We start from the raw sequence: 17851 nt of genomic DNA, 5'->3' as shown, positions 1-17851 counted from the left end.
TGGGACAGAATTGAGGATAGGAGCCTATGGTGCATCTGCCTTCACAGCCCCCTGGTACCCAGCACTGTCCTTTGTCTAGGCAGATCCTTGGCAAAAATTTGTTGATGGAATAAATAGAAAACAAAGCAGTTTCAGTAGCATCTCATGATGTGAAAGGAAAGCATTTATTCAACTAATATTGGATATGATTCCTTAGAAGAGGCACCATGGCAGGAGCTGAGTATTCAAAGATTAAGAGATAGGGCCTCTTTCCTTAAGGAAAAGAAGTCTAGAGCTAGAAGAAAAATCTAGGTGGTCAACTTGGACAGAGATGAGAGAGAACCTCCCAAACTGTGGGCCTTTATCCCAGGTCCAATTCCAAGCATGTCTTGAATATGTTAATGGGAGTTATTATTTCTGAGCTGGAAAAATTCTTGATAAAAGTTAGAAGAGTTATTTTTTGCATTCTCCTGATGCTGTTTGCAGAACAATGGCTTCTGAGGAAAGAGGAGCCAGGTGAAGGATGAATGTAAAACCCATATGAGGTCCTGAGAAGGTTTCCTAGGACTGCTCATTCTTTCCTTTGGTTAAAATTTTCTGGGATACTAATTAGAAAAGGAGATTTTAATTTTTTCATATGGGAATTTGGAAAAATCACATGCCCCCCAGGAGGTCAGGCTCTTTTATTGGCATGGCAGGACTTAAAATAATGGGGTCTGATATGATATGTTGCTGGAGTTCTGACTGGGCAAACTTAACAGTAAACTTGAGCTTTTAATGAATGTCACAGACAGTGTGGTCAACATTTTTGATTATGAAGCAAGCTCTAACAAAAATAGAACAACCAAAGTGATCTTCCTCTACATAAAGTGTAGGTTATCTTTCACAGAATCTCATTGGAGGAGCAGCCTTGAGGGCTAAAGTAAGTAGGTTATCCTCTTATCTAACCAACACAAGTAACTCTCTGACTGCTCTGAGTGACACTGGCTGGAGCAGGGTGGAGGGAAATGCAGGTGACTTGCATTTTGAGGTCTGGGTTGCTGTGTGTCATTCTGTCGCTTGCCATTGCCAAGCACAAGTCAGCTTCCCTCGCCAGAAGTTGTTCCCCGAGGGGAACGCTGTCCCAAGCTGTCGACACACTCTATCTCAAGGTGGCATGGCTCAAAGCAACGATTCCCGTAAGTATCAGGTGCTGCTTAGCATGGCGACCCAAAGGACATTTATAATTTTGGATAAAACTTACATCTTTTTGTTTTATTATAGGAAGACAGCATAAAAAACATACGATTATTAAAGAAGAAAACAAAAAAGCTATTTATGGTAAACCAAAGGGCCTTTTTCTTTTTCTTGTTTCTACTTGTTTGATGCTTCTTTGCCTGCATTTTCATTCCTCTGGATGGTCATTAAGCAATAATCAGGGGGATGTTCCAGCGACATTTCACAAAGCTGTTCATGGTTTTACCTTACTCAATTTTTTATCTTATTTATAGAAAAACTGCAGATTTCAAGAACAGCTTCTGTCCTTCTTCATGGAAGATGTTTTTGGTCAACTCCAAATGCAAGTTTGCAAGCAAAAAGACTTTGTGGAAGAATTTCATAGCCTTAGGCAGAAATTGAGCCGTTGTGTAAGTATGTACACCAAATACAGTCAGTCTGATTCTAGAAACTTTCCTCGAAAACAGCATGTAGGAAGCTGTCTCCACAGCAAAGGGTGAGTAAAAGGGGCTTTCTAATTGTTGGCTTGTCATCCAAGTGCAGAGTTCATCGTCCGGGAAGCAGCTTCAAGGAACCATGCAAACTCACAACGCTGCTGTTTATCATTTCTTAAGGAGTGGCACATAAAACATATTGGAGAAAGCTAAAATAACGCAGAATACTCCTCAAATTTTATTTATTTTTAATCATTCCCTCTTTATGTGATTCCCAAGTAATTCATTCAGTACCAATTTTTCAAGCACCAGCTATGTGCCAAGCACTATTCTAGGCTGTTACTGTTGGCTTCTTTCTTTCTATCTTCCTGTCTTTCTCATATTGACGAGAGCTTTTAGACTGCCGTTTTCTTATTTATTTGTCTATTCTTTTAAAGTTCTATCCTTCTTAAGACATAGTCTCAATCAAAACTTAAAAAAGGGTGGTTATCTTCAGAATCAAATTATTTGATGCTGTGGTATCAATAATTTGTGACACTCTAAGCAAGGGGAAATCAATTAAGAAGGTAAAAGTGACCTTATGTCTATAAGAAATCCTCAGTAATAAAGACCTGAGTGCAGAAAACATGACAAAACTTATTAAGACAAGCAATCAGGATCAGGGCAATGTCAGCTGCCTCTGTGCGGAGTGTTGAATCTTTTCTGTGACCCTCCTTGGGCCCCAAGTATGCTTTGTCTGGCCTTTTAGAGCAAAGGTGGGATTGTGATGGTTCCTGCAGTCTTTGGCGTGCCAGATGGAAATGAGATCTGTCTGCTTGGCTTTATGGTCATTGAGACTGAAGTGCTGGGCACCTGGAGGTGGATTTTTGTTTTCTAAGAGGATGTCATCTCTCGGGATCTGTGAAAGTGGTCAGGAACCCAAACTGTACCTGATTAATACAGAGACATTTTATGAGGGTGAGTTGGTCATTTAGGTAATAAAATTTCCATGAATTTGTATTCTTTTTTTCTTGGTTTAGTTTATGTTCAAGCTATGTCCTTGTTTGAGATTTGAGTTGCATGGCTTTCCATAAACTCTCCCATTCTGTTACAATAGCAACGACACAAATTACCAGCTGCTATCACTTTGTAGAACACTGAGAAATGCTCTGAGCCAGTTCCCTTGCCTGAGGTAATGGAAAATCACCACTTCTCTTTGGCTTATACTGTCTTTAACCTATGAGGGCATCTTACTAAGACAGTGACTAGTATGAATGGTCTCTTAAATTTAAGTTGAATTATTATGTAATTTTATATTTCATTTTGCCTTTAGCTGATTACCCCCAGTAAGAGAATTTTCACACTGAAAGACTTGAGGAGGAGAGCGACCCACTGAGGCCTTGGCATTAGGGGGTGCAGGACACCTGCCGCAGCTGCAGGCTAGGGTGGAGTCACCCTAGGGAACTAGCGAGCTGCTTCCCATTTCAGTGTCTGGAGACAGGGGTCCACCTGAGCCTTTGCTGATTAATTTTTTTATATACCTTCTGTTTCCCTTTTGCTGGAGACCTTGGTCGCTCTGTGTAGGTGTCATCCGCGGTGTTAGCCATCCGATTTAATTTTTCTAAGTGAAGTCCGTTAGCGATGGTGAGGGAGCGGAAGAAATCCCCGCCTGATGCAGTGCGCCGCGCCTGCGCACCTGGAGCCCCCCAAGCCAAGTCTGGTTTTTATCATTGATTTGGTTCCCTGGCTCAAAGAGCTCGAGAACTCCTGAGAGTTATAACAACCCAGCGATGTTCTAGATGGAAAGCGTAGAGAACACAGACCTGTCTAGGAACTCTGGCTTTCCTCGATTTGTTTTTAGGGAAGTTTTTCCCTGAAGGGTCCTCAATCTGTCAATAGAGATGGTTCTTTCAGGGACTGTGGCCGCACGGCGGACGGGAGCAGCGCGGGTGGCGGTGGGTTACCAAAGTGGCTGGCTCCCCCTGGTGGCCGAGTATGAACACACCATCCAATCAACCTCCCGGGGCACTGCCAGACTCCCGGCTTTCCTGTGCGCGTTCTCCTACCTGAAGCCGCACGCGCCAGTGTTAGCTTCCCTTAACTTGCCTCACAAGCTGTGGAGTTTATGCCGTGGGGTCTTTCAACCACTTCTGTGAAACTGTGAAAAGGAAAGTCAGAGGATGAGCCTGAACTTTGGAATGGCTTCTCAGACATTGCTTTAGGGAAATTGGTGGTTGCCCTGTGTTTTATCTTTTGGCCAGTAATAATTATGTATTTTTGGCAGCAGAAGCTGTTATCTGTTTAATATGAACTTCCTGAGCATCTGTTCTAGGTGGGATACTAAATTAGTGGCTGGGGCAAGGCTTAGCAGGGAGATGTTGTAAAATGTGAAGTAGGCAGCATTAACTTAAACGTGATATTTTCTTAGTAAAAAATGGGCACTAAATATAGTCAATATGTAAATAGCACACGTAGAGAAAATAGTTAACACTTGCTGTGTTTCTCTTGTCCTTCCTCTCCAGGCTGTTATGGGAAAAACGAGTAAACCCCAGCCCTTTCCGTGTGGGAGTTTCACAGAGCAAAGGAGAGAAAGGCGGTGGGTGGGTAGGGGGAGGGCTGGAGAAAGAAGGATTCTAGGCAAAGAGAGGGAGGAGCAAGATAACTTCAAATATAAAAAGAGGAAGAAAGGCGAACTGGCATAATGACTGAACTACCGAGGCGGTGGGGATTCAGAACACAAACGCTCCAGTCCGAATAAAGCAGGAAAGGTTTTAAGGAGGAGGGACTTTGAGAGGGGCCCTGAGTTCTGTGGGTTCTATTTCTGTAGAACCTTGACCTATTTCAAAATTTGCCCAAGGTTCTTCTGTAATACAGAAACGGGAGGAAATGGTTCAAACCCCGTTTCCAGGGCTCAGAACTCTAGGCTAATGCGTAGGTTGGTGTAATGTTACAGGCTAAGTAGGATTTTGAGGGGTGGATTCAAACACCAGCACTGCATTTATGATGTTGCCACAGTTAAATTGTCAGTTCAAAACAGTTGACTTACAGAATTTTGGCATACAGTCCATTTGCTTAATGTGTGTACTTACTTGAGATTTGAATCTATGCCAACAATAAGCATTGGTGTGTGCTCTTCTGAAAATATATTTTCCTTCTCAAAACCTAGAAATAACAAAAAATGTGGAAGATATGACCTAGACTGCTTTATATAATTTAGAGAATCCAACAATTATTTTGCATCTTAATACACTGAGGATAATAGTGAGGATTAATACAGTTACCTTGTAATGGTATTTTTGAATGTTCTGGTTCTATGTGGATATTTTATTTCTGATGACACTTTTTAGTGGACAACTAGAATTGTTAAAAAAAAAAAGTACTCCACTAAAAATGCAAAGACATTTTAATTTGTGATATTAAATTTCTTCTTATCATAATCTGTCCTATTTTATCAAATAGGATTTGACTCTGGGTGATTTTGTTGATTATACATTAAAATAGGTGGCATTTTTTATTTCTTGAGAGCAAAGTAGTAAATTCCTCCTTTAAAACTGACAGTGGCCTTCCTTGGTTTTAGTAGGAGCATTTGGGTTGGGAGAAGATTACAATTTCAGTGATGGAATACTGATGTATTATATTACCAAATCTCATTATCTTGGGCATATAACTTGGGTTCTATAACTTGAATAATCCTTGGCAGGAGTTGTTTCATATCACCAAAGAAAAAAACGTAAAAGCTAAGTCTACTACAGCCAGTACTTAGGTAGTGGGTCACATGCTGTCAGCTAGAGATGATCGACATCTTTCCCATTTTGTACTTCACGTGGAACTTGAAGATTCCTGGCTGTAGATAAAGTCTTTTGACATTAAATCACCAACCAACCATTGAACTTTTCTAGGCTTTAGGTGTTTCAGCTCAGAATTCAGATACAAAATTAAAATGTCCACAGCAAGCAAATAGTCCTGTTTTTTCCCCTTATTTGTTATTTTGCAAGTAATACTGTGCCACTTATTTTTATGTGATTAAGGCAGGGAAACAAATAATTATCCATATTTTGAGGGTTTATGGATTTATACTTGATGGGTAGCCAGTGAGTGGCTGGGACCAAGGGTTTTCCTCCTTTTCTTCTCTTATTCCTCTCTTCTTCTTCCCTCTCCACCATTCCTCCTCCATCTTTCCTTTCCCTGAACTTCTTTTCAGAATATTCGACATATCTGTTTCAAGTTAATTTGCTAAATGGCCAATGTGCCAAGGACCAACTTTTTCAATCCATTGTTTCCCTTACTTATTCGGTTTTAGTTGACTGGATTTTATGACACCTACATATGAAAGAATTCCTAAGTAATAGTCTAATTTGTCTCAGTTCTGGGTTCCTACCTATGGAACTGGAGACTGAATAGCAGAGAGAAGGGAAACTGGGGAATCAAGAAGAGTCATAAGAATTAAATCTTTCTGAACTTGCAGAATTCTTATGAATATATTTCACATTAATATAGTCTTGTACGTGAGAAGAGTGCATTTGTAAGAATTCTCCAAGGTCAAGAATACATTCAAGTATATGTATCAATTTCAACATTGGAGACACATTAACTGCTGTGACAAATATTCCCACAAATTTTAGCAGCTTCACATTTTAGAACTTAATTTCTTCCTCATGTAAAATCCCAACTGGGATTCTTCTGGGTGAGGTCACTTTCCTCCACATTATAAATCAGGGACCCAGGTACCTTCCATATGGCAGCTCTGCTCTGCCATTCCCCAGGTTTTTTGCATCCAAGTGAGGCGGAATGAGTGCAGGAAGAAGACATAGCTTCTTATAAGCCTTGTTCCCCAAATGACAGTTATCATTCTGCTCATATTCCATTGCCCAGAACTAGTCATGTGGCCACAGTAACTGCAAGGAATTCTGGGAAATGTAGTCTAGCTTATGGCAAAGAAGAAGAGGAAATAAAATTTGACCAATAGCTAGCAGTCTTTGCCATGGTTATTAAAAAATTTTTCATTAGTGTATTATTTACGATCAGGGCCATGCTTAGTTGTAGGGTAACTGCACAAATTAGAAACAGGGTATGGCCTTCACATGTGGTGTGAGTGTGGTACAGTGAATGGATGGGGATACTCCCTTAAGCCAAGCACTCATGTGTAGGGCACAGTGGTACATGGTGGTTCTGTTTATGATTGTATTTAACAAATGATTTCTTCTTATTCATGAATTAGAAGGGAACTGAGATAAAAATTGAACTTTTCTTAAAATGGTGTTATAAAGATAAAATGAAAACCCAAAACTCAATCACTGCAACTAAAACTGGTTAAAAGAAACAAGAAAACTTTGTAAATTGTCAAACAGCTTACAGCAGTTTGGCCTACTTCTGTATTTCCCAGGTCCTGTGCTAGGTGCTGGGATAAGAAAGGCCAGTACGGTTTGGTCCCTGCTCTCCAGAGCTTATACTCTTGTTTGGAGAGAGATGTGAACAAGAAGGCCAGTGAATCATGAAATGCAACATGTGTGAAACCTGAGTTTTCTGTTTTAAAAAGTCATTGTGGAAGCCCAAAAGAGGAATTTGTTAATTCTATCTGCTCTGGGGCTTGGGGTGTATGTGAGGAGAAAGTCAAGAGTCTTATGAAAGGAGGTGATGACAGAGTTTAATTTCCTGGGGAAGGCGGGGCAGGAATGGCAGGGGGAGAAGCTTGAAAAAAGGCGTGATGGTGTAAAACAATACATCACATTCAGGAAACTACAAGTAATACTGAGAAGTGTGTGAAGTGGCATGGGGAATATGAAGAGAAGGCTGGTTGTTCAGATTTTAGCCAGGAGATGCCGATAACAGCCAGGTTAGGAAAGGCATGGGAAGATTAGCTAAGGTGTTTGGGTTGTGTTCTGAAGAAAATGGAAAGGCATTGAAAGTCATGGCATGCTCAAACACTCTGTTTTAGAAAAATTTCTTTAGTGAACATGGAGGGTACAGGTGGGAGTGAGGCTGAGGCAGAGGAAATAATGGGAAGAGCATTACCATAATGTGCCTGGATTAAAGTGGTGGCACCCTGATGTAGTAGAGAAGGGTGGGGAGAGTCCGAGGAAGGGTGGAGAGGCTGGGGTGAGCCTCATGTTTTTGCGCTGGGGGCTGGTCGGGTGGTAGGGTTTATTCATTAAGAGAACAGAGGGAGAAAGCTTGGAGGAAGGTTAGTAAGTTGCCTTAGATCTGCTAAAACTTTGAGGAGCCCCTTGCATATGTGTAATCATAAGAGTAGTATATGTGCTCTCCATATATATATTGTGTATGTTCAATATTTATGATGTATTTATTAACAGATTTATTGAGATAAAATTGATTTACAATTAACTGAACATAATTAAAGTGTGTTGATGTGTTGATTTGGACATATGTATACACTGAAACCACCCACAAGTAAGATAATAAACATACCCATCACTCCCAAAAGTGTAAACCCTCTCTCTCTGGACCTGTCCCTCTGTTTCCTGGGAACCACTCATTGATCTGCTTTCTGTCACTATAGCTCTGTTTGCATTTCCTAGGATTTAATGTAAATGGTATTATATGGGTTACATTTCTTTTATGTCTGACTTCTTTCACTCAGCATAATTATTTTGAGATTGATTCATGTTATTGACTGTATCAATAATTCATTTACTTTTTATTGCTAAGTAATATTCCTTTATAATGATATGCTACCATTTATTTCTTCACCTGTTAATAGGTTTTTTTTTCCCTCTAGTTTTTGGCTATCACAAATAAACTTGCTTTGAAAATTCATATATAAATCTTGGTTTGGACAGATATCATTTTGGGAGCTAAATACCTAGGAGTAGAGTGGCTGAATCATAAATTAGACACTAATTTGGCTTTGTAAGAAATAGCCAAGCTCTTTTCCAAAGTGGTTGTATCCTTTTACATTTCCACTAGTAGTGTGTGAGACTTCAAATTGCTGAATATTCTTTCTATCACTTGGTAGGGTCAATGTTTAAAAATGTTAGTCAGCTAGTTGGAGGGTCATGGTATTACACTGTGTTTTCAATTGCATTTCCCCACTGGTTAATGAGGTCAGCATCTCTTGATTTGTCTAATTACCATCTATATATCTTCTTTGGTGAAGTGTCTGTTCAAATATTCTGCCATTTAAAAAAAAATGGGTTGTTTTCTTACTGATTTTGAATACATGTGTTTTGAAATATATTCTGTATCATCCACTTAAAAATACTTTCTGATTTCCCTTTTGATTTTTCCTTTGGTACATGAGTTATTTGGAAGGGTATTATTTAGTTTCTGTATACTTGGGGTTTTTTCAGATACTTTCCTAATTTTGATTTCTAATTTGATTCCATTTTGGCCAGAGAACATACTTTACATGACTTGAATATTTTTATACATGTGTTATGGCCTAGAATTTGGTCTATTTTGGTAAATTTTTTATCTGTATTTGAAAAGAATAGATATTCTGCTGTTGTGTAGAGTATTCTATAAATATCAGATCTAGTTGTTATTGTTTTTTAATCTTTCTATACCTTTACTAATTTTCTTTCCACTTATTTTATCGGTCATTGACATTGGATTCCTTCATTTTTCCTTGATGTTCTATCAGTATTCATGGTAGAAGGTCATGTCTTTTGAAATCTTGATGTTTGGTACATAAATATTAATGATTATAATGTCATCTTGATGAATTGACCCTTTATTGTTTTAAAATTACTCTATTGTCCCTAATAATATTCTTTGTTTTGAAACCTACTTTTTCTGATACTAATAGAACTACTCCAGCTTTCTTTTTATTAGTGTTGCCATGATATATCCTTCTCTATTATTTTACTTATTTAAAGTGGGTTTCTTGCAGGCAGCATATCCTAAGGTTGTGTTTTTTTCCCATCCACTATTGTCTAGATCTATTAATTCACATGGCATTGCAAAATGATGTTTTAAAAACTCTATTATGCTTTCTTTGTTTATAAGCAGGAATAAATCTATAATCAGAACCTACCCCTTACTAACTATTTGGCTATCCTGAGGAACTTATATACTTAATTCATTTTCTTGTTTATCAGTTTTCAATATGAGGAATTGATTTTCCAACATTTTTCTAAGATGATCAATGAGTTGTTATTTTCTCTTAGTTTCATTATTAACTAATGGACTTAAGTTATTTTTCATTTTTAAGAAGCCCTTTTGATTTGAATAAGCTATCTACCTTTTAGTTTCTTAGTAAGTCTAAGACTGGCATCTTCTTGTGTCACTCTTTGAAAAGCAGCACCACAATAATTATCATGATAAATCAAGGTCTGAAGTCCCAGTATTACTGTATTTGAATGTCATCTCATTGTTTCTGGTAACATTCTAGGCATTTCGCAGCACCAAATACAATATTACATTTAAATTCGTTTGGCTTGGGTAATTTATATTCTATAATTGTTCAAGGAAAATAAGAATAATGCAATCATTTTTATTTTTATAATCTTTGCTAGCCATGGCTGGAAATGGACCTGTGTTTATGTAAAAAGACATTTTAAAGATCCTCATAGAACTCAAATCCACTCAGATTTGAAAGGGAACAAAATAATTGCTTAGTTGAGTGCATAAATAATTTGCCTAATTGCTAGTGATCAAAGTTGAAACGGAAAAAAAAATTCTATTAGTTTTCAAGATTTCATCATCTACTTTCATTAACATTTTGAGAGCCTGACTAGTAAATGGTAATTAGAGAGATACATTTCTTTATATTCATTATATGTTATTGATTTTAAAATCTTATAGATCTTGGCAAATAGAATTTTTGTGTCTCCATTCCTTGCTGTGTGTTTGATAAGTAATTTGTATCAATTTCAACTAGTTTGTTAGCTTGTGAAGCACTGCCAATTATTTATCCTTGTAATTTCAAATATTTTAAAATTGCAGTTGATTGAACTGATAAAACCTGAAGTGAGACAAACCTTGTATTATTCTGCAGTTAACTGCGAAGCTGAAAACCTTCTTCAACAATACTAATAACCTCATCTTGTGGTGGCTGGATGATTTAAATGAGATAATATATCAAAGTGTCTGGCATGTAGTAGTTCTGCAAAATAATTAGTGCCTTTCCTTATTGCTTTCCATGCACAAAACACTTATTTTCTTCTAATTACATCTTCTCAACAATTTCCAAAGGAGTGGTTGTCTTATCAAATACCCTTCTAGTGCCTAATGTGAATGTTAACTTGCATAACATGTATAATTTACAGTAGTACTTTAATTTAAACAGATCATTGAAGAGTAACTGATTTTAATCTTGGTAAACATATTGTCTAATTATACTGTAGAATCTCTTTGCTGACAAATTTATTCCTTGGTTAATGATATGTAACTTCTCTGTCAAAATTGTGGGGCACAACTCTTATGTGCTAAATTGCATAGTCTCTTTCTTTTTTTATTGAGATAATTAAATTATAGCATTATACAAGGTTCAGGTGTATAAAATAATGATTTGATATTTGTGTGACTGTGAAATGAAAACTACAATAAGTCTACTTAATATCCATATGTGTACTCATTCTGATAAAAGGTAATTATGCTGGGAATAAAAAAAAATTCACAATAAAATTATCTTACCCTAGTATCTGTTTATAGTTAGGGCATTTAGAAACTCAGTGTATGATTGAAACATGGAGAAATGTTTTATGAGGGTCTAAGATTATTGTATGCAAGCAAGAACATATATACTTATCTGTATCAGATGGGTCTGCTAGTACGGAGAACATAGAAATAAGATATTTTGTAAGCTCTTCTGATATATATTTACTCAGGTATTGGGTATCATTATTTGTTTTTTTTTAAATTAAATGTCTGGTTATGAATTTGGTTTTGAAGAGAGACAATGGCTATACTTAGGTCATTCTCTTTTACTTCCATACAACATCCTTGGTTGCAAATATAGTCATGCTTTCTTCTAATAGCACTAACTTAAAAATTTTCTTTCTAAGTTTCCTATAAACCTTTCTGGTCTCAGTAGTTTGGTCTTGATGTCCTAGTGCCCAGACTTTTGCCAAACTGGTATTTAATACTTAAAAATTTACTTTCAAAACAGGCTACACTGATAAACTTTTCTTAACCATTATTTTCAGGGCACCTCGGGTAATTGTAAGCCTCCCATGAAAAGCTGTGAAAAGCTGACTAATGAGATTCACTTATACTCTGTATATGCTGTTATACAATAGAATTAACGTAATTTGATCTTTAATCCCTTACCTATCATTTGCCTGTCAGAGGAAAGGAAGTTTCGGGAAACCAAGGCCATAGCCAGAGGAACTATTTTAACCATTAAGGTCAACTGAAAAAAAAGAACAGAAAACCCCAAACCAAAAAAAAAAAAAAAAAGGAAAACAAAAAAAGATAGCTATAATGTGGTCTGAAGTTGTATACTGTGGTAAATAAAATATATAGAAGAATGTATGTATGGTTTTATACTCAGCCAATGGTTGTGGGAATACTGCATATGTTTATAACAGGATATAATTGAATGAAATTTTTTGTTGAAAGGATTTAGGTGGTTCTTAGAATATAGTATAAGCAGTGAATTCCCTGAGAGACTACAAGCTGCTCCACTCATGACCCACATATTTCATTTCCTTAAAATTATCTGTGGAGAGGGATTTTCCATTTTTTGCTTCTGCTGTCATACACAGGTACACATTTGGATGACTTTGCAAACACTTGAAAACTTGGGGCACACAAACTAAGGATTGTATTACTTATTCATCCCATTGTTTTTAACAAGCTGTAAGGCTCACTAATGCTCTGGACATGCTTTAAACTCATTAAACCAGTAAGTAGGCTTTGTGGACTCCAAGGCTGTAAACTGTTGTTTGCAATTCATTCATTGGTTCTTTCATTCAACCAATGAATGAATTTATTGACTATCTAGTATTTGCTGAATGCTATTTTAGGTGCTGGCTATACAATAAAAATTGACATAAAATATCTCTGTCCTTACAGAACTCCTTGGAAATGCTTTCAGCCAGTTTCAGCTAGTCTCCGATGGTCATAGGTGCTGTGAAGGGAGCAAATGGAAGGATGTGCTGCAGTGGGGCTGGAGGCTAGGGGCCGTTCCATAGATAATGAGTCTGAGGATTTCAGCTCAGACTGCAAGGGTATTCAAATCATCTCTGGTCTCTCCAGCCTGGGAACACCGTGCTTCCTCTCCCTACTCCTTCCTTCTCCCTGCTCCTTCCACCCTATCTCACATACCTTTCAAAATGCAACTCACTCTGGAATCCTTCTATGATCCCATAATCAGATTGCCTCTGCTCTGTCTCCCAGAGCAGTTATATATATATATATATATATATATATATGTTTTATTACTGTATTTATCACATAGTGTCGTAATTTTGCATTCCTGTCTGTCTGAGTAGATTGTCAGCCATCACTTATGCTCAAGGCTGTTGTCATTATGTAGGGTACTCTAATAAACTAAGTCAATGCTTTGAAGGCAGAGACATTATTGTATGCCTATCATTTAGTAAGTATGCAATAAAAAAGATGACTTAATGATGATTGATTAGGCTTTTGCCTTGTGTTATTCTATAACTCTTATACTTTTCTTTGTGCTTGTCCCCAGTTACTGTAGTCTTACTAATAAGTTGCCTTAGTCTAGATCCTATTTGCTCTGCATGAGTTTGTCAAGCCATTCAGCTATTCTTACAATAAAACTGTTGACCCTTTATTAGGCATTCTGTTTGCAGCAAATGCAACTCTACACTGAAATATGAGGTAAGGGAAATCACTCTTTAATAAATTTCTCCTTCCAAGCGAAGCAATCAAAATTATGGTAGTAAAATTTGGCTGTCCTACTGGCTCTGTAGACATATTTATGACAGTGAGGAAAATGAGAACCTTCTGCCTCACATCTTTACCAGGGTCGTTTATAGTAAATGGAGTTCAAGGCACCAGAAGCATCCTATAAACCAGCATAGCTCTAGTGGCAACCCTGAACCTATTAAGTTTGCTTTGTTTTGTTTTTGGCTGAACCTTGTTTTTCTCCTTTGCTATTCTCTCTCTTCTTAGGGTAGCATGTGCCGTAGGTGGAGTGAAGTCAGCAGCCTTTCTTGTCCTTCCCACCCTGCTGTGCGATGTCCTGCAGAGCAAGTCCTCTGGGCAGAGCGCATCGCCAACAGGAATGCCTTTCTGACACTAAACTTCTCTAACGTCCAGAATTTGATTGGATTCTTTGGTCTCCCACTTTCAATATTAAATCTTTAAATCCTAACACTTGCATGTTTGATATTGTGCCATGTGAGTTGCCTTTTCTGTGTTCTGCAATTGAGCTTGGCATCTAAGAACGTTGATAAAGTGCCTTGGAATTAGGCAAGTGTTGATTCTCTTTATCAAGGCCCCTTTTATTCCTGATTGCAAGAGTTGAGCCAAGTACTTCTATATTATTTTCAGGCTAACAGGATTTAACTTCCAAACTAAATAAAATAAATATAAAATACTCTTCATTTACAAAATAATGAGCAGACTTCTCTAAATTCTTCCCATAGCTATAATCTTGGCTGGAACTAGACTTAGTATTTCTAGAATTTCCTTTTGAATTTCCAATCTGAAGAAACAAATGAACAAAGAACACACACACACACACACACACACACACACGTGTGCACACACACACACACACACACACAAGGTTCCTTTTTTTGTTTGCTGTGATGTCCATTTTCAGGTTGAAATCTTCTTTTTCCTTGTGTTTGTCTCTGTTAATCAGTTTAGTCTTTTAAAGCCATTTCCAACATTTTTCCTTTTTGAGCTAATCCCTCATTTTGAACGTTTTCAACAAGAGAATATCTCAAGTTATGCTTTTATTTCATTAGTATAGTAAGTGGCTTTAAATACTCAAGAATCAGAATACTTGGATTCATTCAGCTCTCACCTTTTCCACCTAATAACAGTGTGAACATGAGCAGAGTATTAACTACTATGCTTCAGTTTCCTGATCTGTAAAATGAGGATAATAGTATCTACCTCATAAGATTGCAAAAACTGAATGAGTTAATATAATTAGAGCCTTCAGATTGGTGTCTGATACATGATACTAATATTATACATATTGACTATTGTTATTTTTACCTAACAATCTTCTCAGTATTTCTGTCTTTATTTGAAGGAGACTTGGGTTAAAGAGAGCTCCTAGAACTGTTGAATTTTTACCTTCTGATATTGATGCTGTATTTTATTGATTTTCCTACAGATACTTTATTTACTAACTCTGTTTTGTTCATCATTATGTCTAGTGCCTAGCAGATGGCTTGACGCATAGGAGGCACTTCATGAATGATTGTTTAATGAATGAACAAATTTTTTTTCTGATTGTCTTCTCTGACATTGGCCACCACTGTCCTGGGCCTGTCATGCATTGTTTTGGCCTCGTAGGATCTGGGTTGAAATGTTCTCCTCTTAATTCAGGGTTTTTACCACAGGAGGTCCAACCCAATGCTTGTGAATCCCCAAAACTGCCCCTTAACAGGAACATTCTGTGTCTGCAGCTCTCCTCTGCCTAATCTTGCATGAAGCCCCTTGGCGAGGAGAATATTCCTTCCTACTCAGAGTCTGACCTGAAGGGAGAGCCCCCACTTGGGCAGAGTCTTGACACCCTCACCGCCTTAAGCCTTTGCAATGGCACTGAGGGAGTAACTATTCAATCTTCCCATTTTTTTCTCTTGATAAGAAAGGAACCCTAATCCTGCCCCTTCCTCTCACTTCTCTTTGTTTCTCACCTAAAGGGATCTGTTGGTTGATATTAGCCATGTTTTCCTTGTTTTAATAGATGTTGTCTTTTGGCTGCTTTTGTTTCATGACTTTTAATTGTTATCTTTATGATGTGCCTGTGATGCTCTTTTATCCCTTAGGATAGGACCTCCTGTGACCCCTGAGACAAGTGACTTAATCACTTGGGCTTGGTTTCCTTTTCTGTAAATTGAGAAGACTTGTCCTATCCAATTTCTTTGCCCTACTCCAGCACTAAGGTTTTATAAGTAAAACCTAAGTAGATGACATTTCTCCCTTTTCATCCCTTCTCTCTAATTAACCCTACAGAAATTTGCTGGAGAATAGAATGATGATGGTAATTTCCTCCTACTTGACTCCCAAGTGATTCCTGTGCTCAGATAGGGCTTGAAAATTCACTTACTCAAAGGATACTGGTCATTTCCCTTGGCCAGGCTACAGACCATCTTCTGAAGACACCAGCCTGCTCCTTCTAATTTAGAAATGAATACTGATTTCCTGGTGCTTTCTCCTGGCAAATGACACCTGCATATTGTACTGTGCAGTGTATATAATGGGTTATTTTTCAGAAAGTAAAATTTTTCTTGTCATTGCCACATGTCTCATGCATGCCCCATCTTTCTTGCTCAATTGCTCCAGCCATGTTTCTTTCTTTCAGTTTCAGGAAATCACTAAGTTTTTCCTGCCTCAGGGCCTTTGCACATCTTTCCCTCTGCCTGAGCTATTCTTTCCCATACATCCTCCCCAACCCCCTATTTCCTTTCTTCACTTTTCCATTAAACCTTCTCATTTGTCAGATCTTAATTTAAGTGTCATCCTTCAAAAAAGCTCTCCCTGACCATTCAATGAAAGTAGGTTATTAATGTAAATCTCCATCATAGTCTTGTGCATTACAAACACAGCATTAATTGTAATTTGTGAATTTTTATTTTTATTTTTGTTTTCTTATTTATCATCTGCCTCCCTCATGAAACTAAGCCCTGCTAGAACAGAGACCATGTATCTCTTGTCAGTGACTATCCATACCCAGCACATTGTATCTGCTCAATGTTTGTTGAACGGATGGCAGAGTATTATTAGTGTCTCTTCAACAATATTATCTGTTGATTTATTAGATTTCCTGTGCTTCATCAGCTAGAGAGATGAAACCCATTACCAGGATGAAGAGAACATTTTATGGGGTAGGTATTCCAAATCCTTGTTTTTGAATACTTGGTTTTTTAAAATATGAAAGATTTTTGCTTTTATATCCCTACCTGCAGACTGGAAACAAAGGAATCTACAAAGCCATCAGTGAACTGGGAATTCTTCTTTCTTGGATTAAACAATTCCTGGACAGTGTTAAGTAATGCAAGAAGCTAAGTGTATTGATTTGATGGTTATTTTGAAAAATAATGAGAACAACCAGAATTAAGTTTGTAACAGTGTATTTCTTTTTAAAAGTTTTGTACAGAGTACTGACAGCAAGTTAGATGATTCAAACAGACTAGAGGAATTTAACATAAGAAAGTTTGGAGTTAAGTAAATTGTTACTGATATGTACGTTTTTCTGTATTTTCAAAAAATGCTTTCATCTTGACCATGTTTTGTTATTCCTGAGTACATTGTATAATTTTAATGTAAAGGTGTATAACCAAAATTAACACGTAATATTTGTGTAGGGAAAATGACAGATTTCTGGGATACAATATAATGTTATTGAGACTTAAGTAAATGCTGTGTGCATGATTATTGTCTACTTAAGGGTTTGATGATTATGAATTATACTCAGGGTGAATTTTGATTTTAATTAAATTTTTAAATAAACTGTGTGTTTCTTTCCCCTGCATGTCCTTTCTGTGACAGCATGCTAAAATTTCACTGAGTTCAATGGGTAGCAGTCAGATCAGATCAAACAGGACACACACACACACACTAACTGCTTGGAAGGGTGTACCAGGAGTGCCTTTGACAGATAACCAAGCCGCAAAGACCACAAATAACCCAGCTGAAATGATGTTGAAGCTTGATAATGCTCCTTCCGGGTGCCATACAATTAGGAAGATTAGAGGCCAAATAAAAGTCTAAATATCCCACAGCCTCCACCACAGGAAACTTTTCATACCATCTAAAAATTTTACTTGCACAGCTAGCCTTCAGTTAAATAAGTAATGTGGCCTGACCATTGTTTTGCATTAAAGGGACTCTGCTTTGAGGCTCTAGGCCTGGGCTGCTTTGGACAGCAACCTGTGTGATGGGCAATTCTCCAGTGTATTCATGGTGCCCCTGCTGCACAAAGAAACACTGACTTGATGTTTTGTAATACTAACAAGAAGGACTTCCCCAAGGCTTTCATGGATTTTGTCCTTGACATCTCTTCTTGTCATTGTTTTCCCATCATTCAGTTCTTCTTTTTAATCATACAGTCATTACCCTATTGACTAGAGTACCCTCTCTTGCTTTCTTCCAGATCCCAGATTACCTCTGCATTCCCTGCCCCT

The 17851-nt window shown here is 37.5% G+C and overlaps 1 protein-coding gene across 1 annotated transcript; it reads left to right on the top strand.

Annotated features, from left to right (window-relative positions):
• Positions 1 to 986: 986 nt before the first annotated feature.
• IL26 (interleukin 26) lies at positions 987 to 17220 on the top strand. The gene is made up of 5 exons (XM_036899384.2): positions 987 to 1157; positions 1243 to 1299; positions 1470 to 1604; positions 16487 to 16552; positions 16634 to 17220. Exons 1-5 carry the CDS (start codon positions 987 to 989, stop codon positions 16718 to 16720), a joined length of 516 nt encoding a protein of 171 aa, XP_036755279.1. The 3' UTR covers positions 16721 to 17220.
• Positions 17221 to 17851: the final 631 nt, after the last annotated feature.

The sequence above is a fragment of the Manis pentadactyla genome, chromosome 10, assembly GCF_030020395.1.
Source record: "Manis pentadactyla isolate mManPen7 chromosome 10, mManPen7.hap1, whole genome shotgun sequence".
Taxonomy (NCBI): Eukaryota; Metazoa; Chordata; class Mammalia; order Pholidota; family Manidae; genus Manis; species Manis pentadactyla.
The sequence above is the reverse complement of the archived record's forward strand: the minus strand, read 5'-3'. Positions and strand labels throughout refer to the sequence as shown.

Excerpts from the sequence above, each read along its gene's own strand:
- IL26 (XM_036899384.2), top strand. The coding sequence starts at position 987 with ATGCAGGTGACTTGCATTTTGAGGTCTGGGTTGCTGTGTGTCATTCTG. Across the intron at positions 1,158-1,242 it reads GGCTCAAAGCAACGATTCCC|GAAGACAGCATAAAAAACAT; the intron begins GTAAGTATCAGG and ends GTTTTATTATAG. Across the intron at positions 16,553-16,633 it reads TGAAGAGAACATTTTATGGG|ACTGGAAACAAAGGAATCTA; the intron begins GTAGGTATTCCA and ends CCCTACCTGCAG.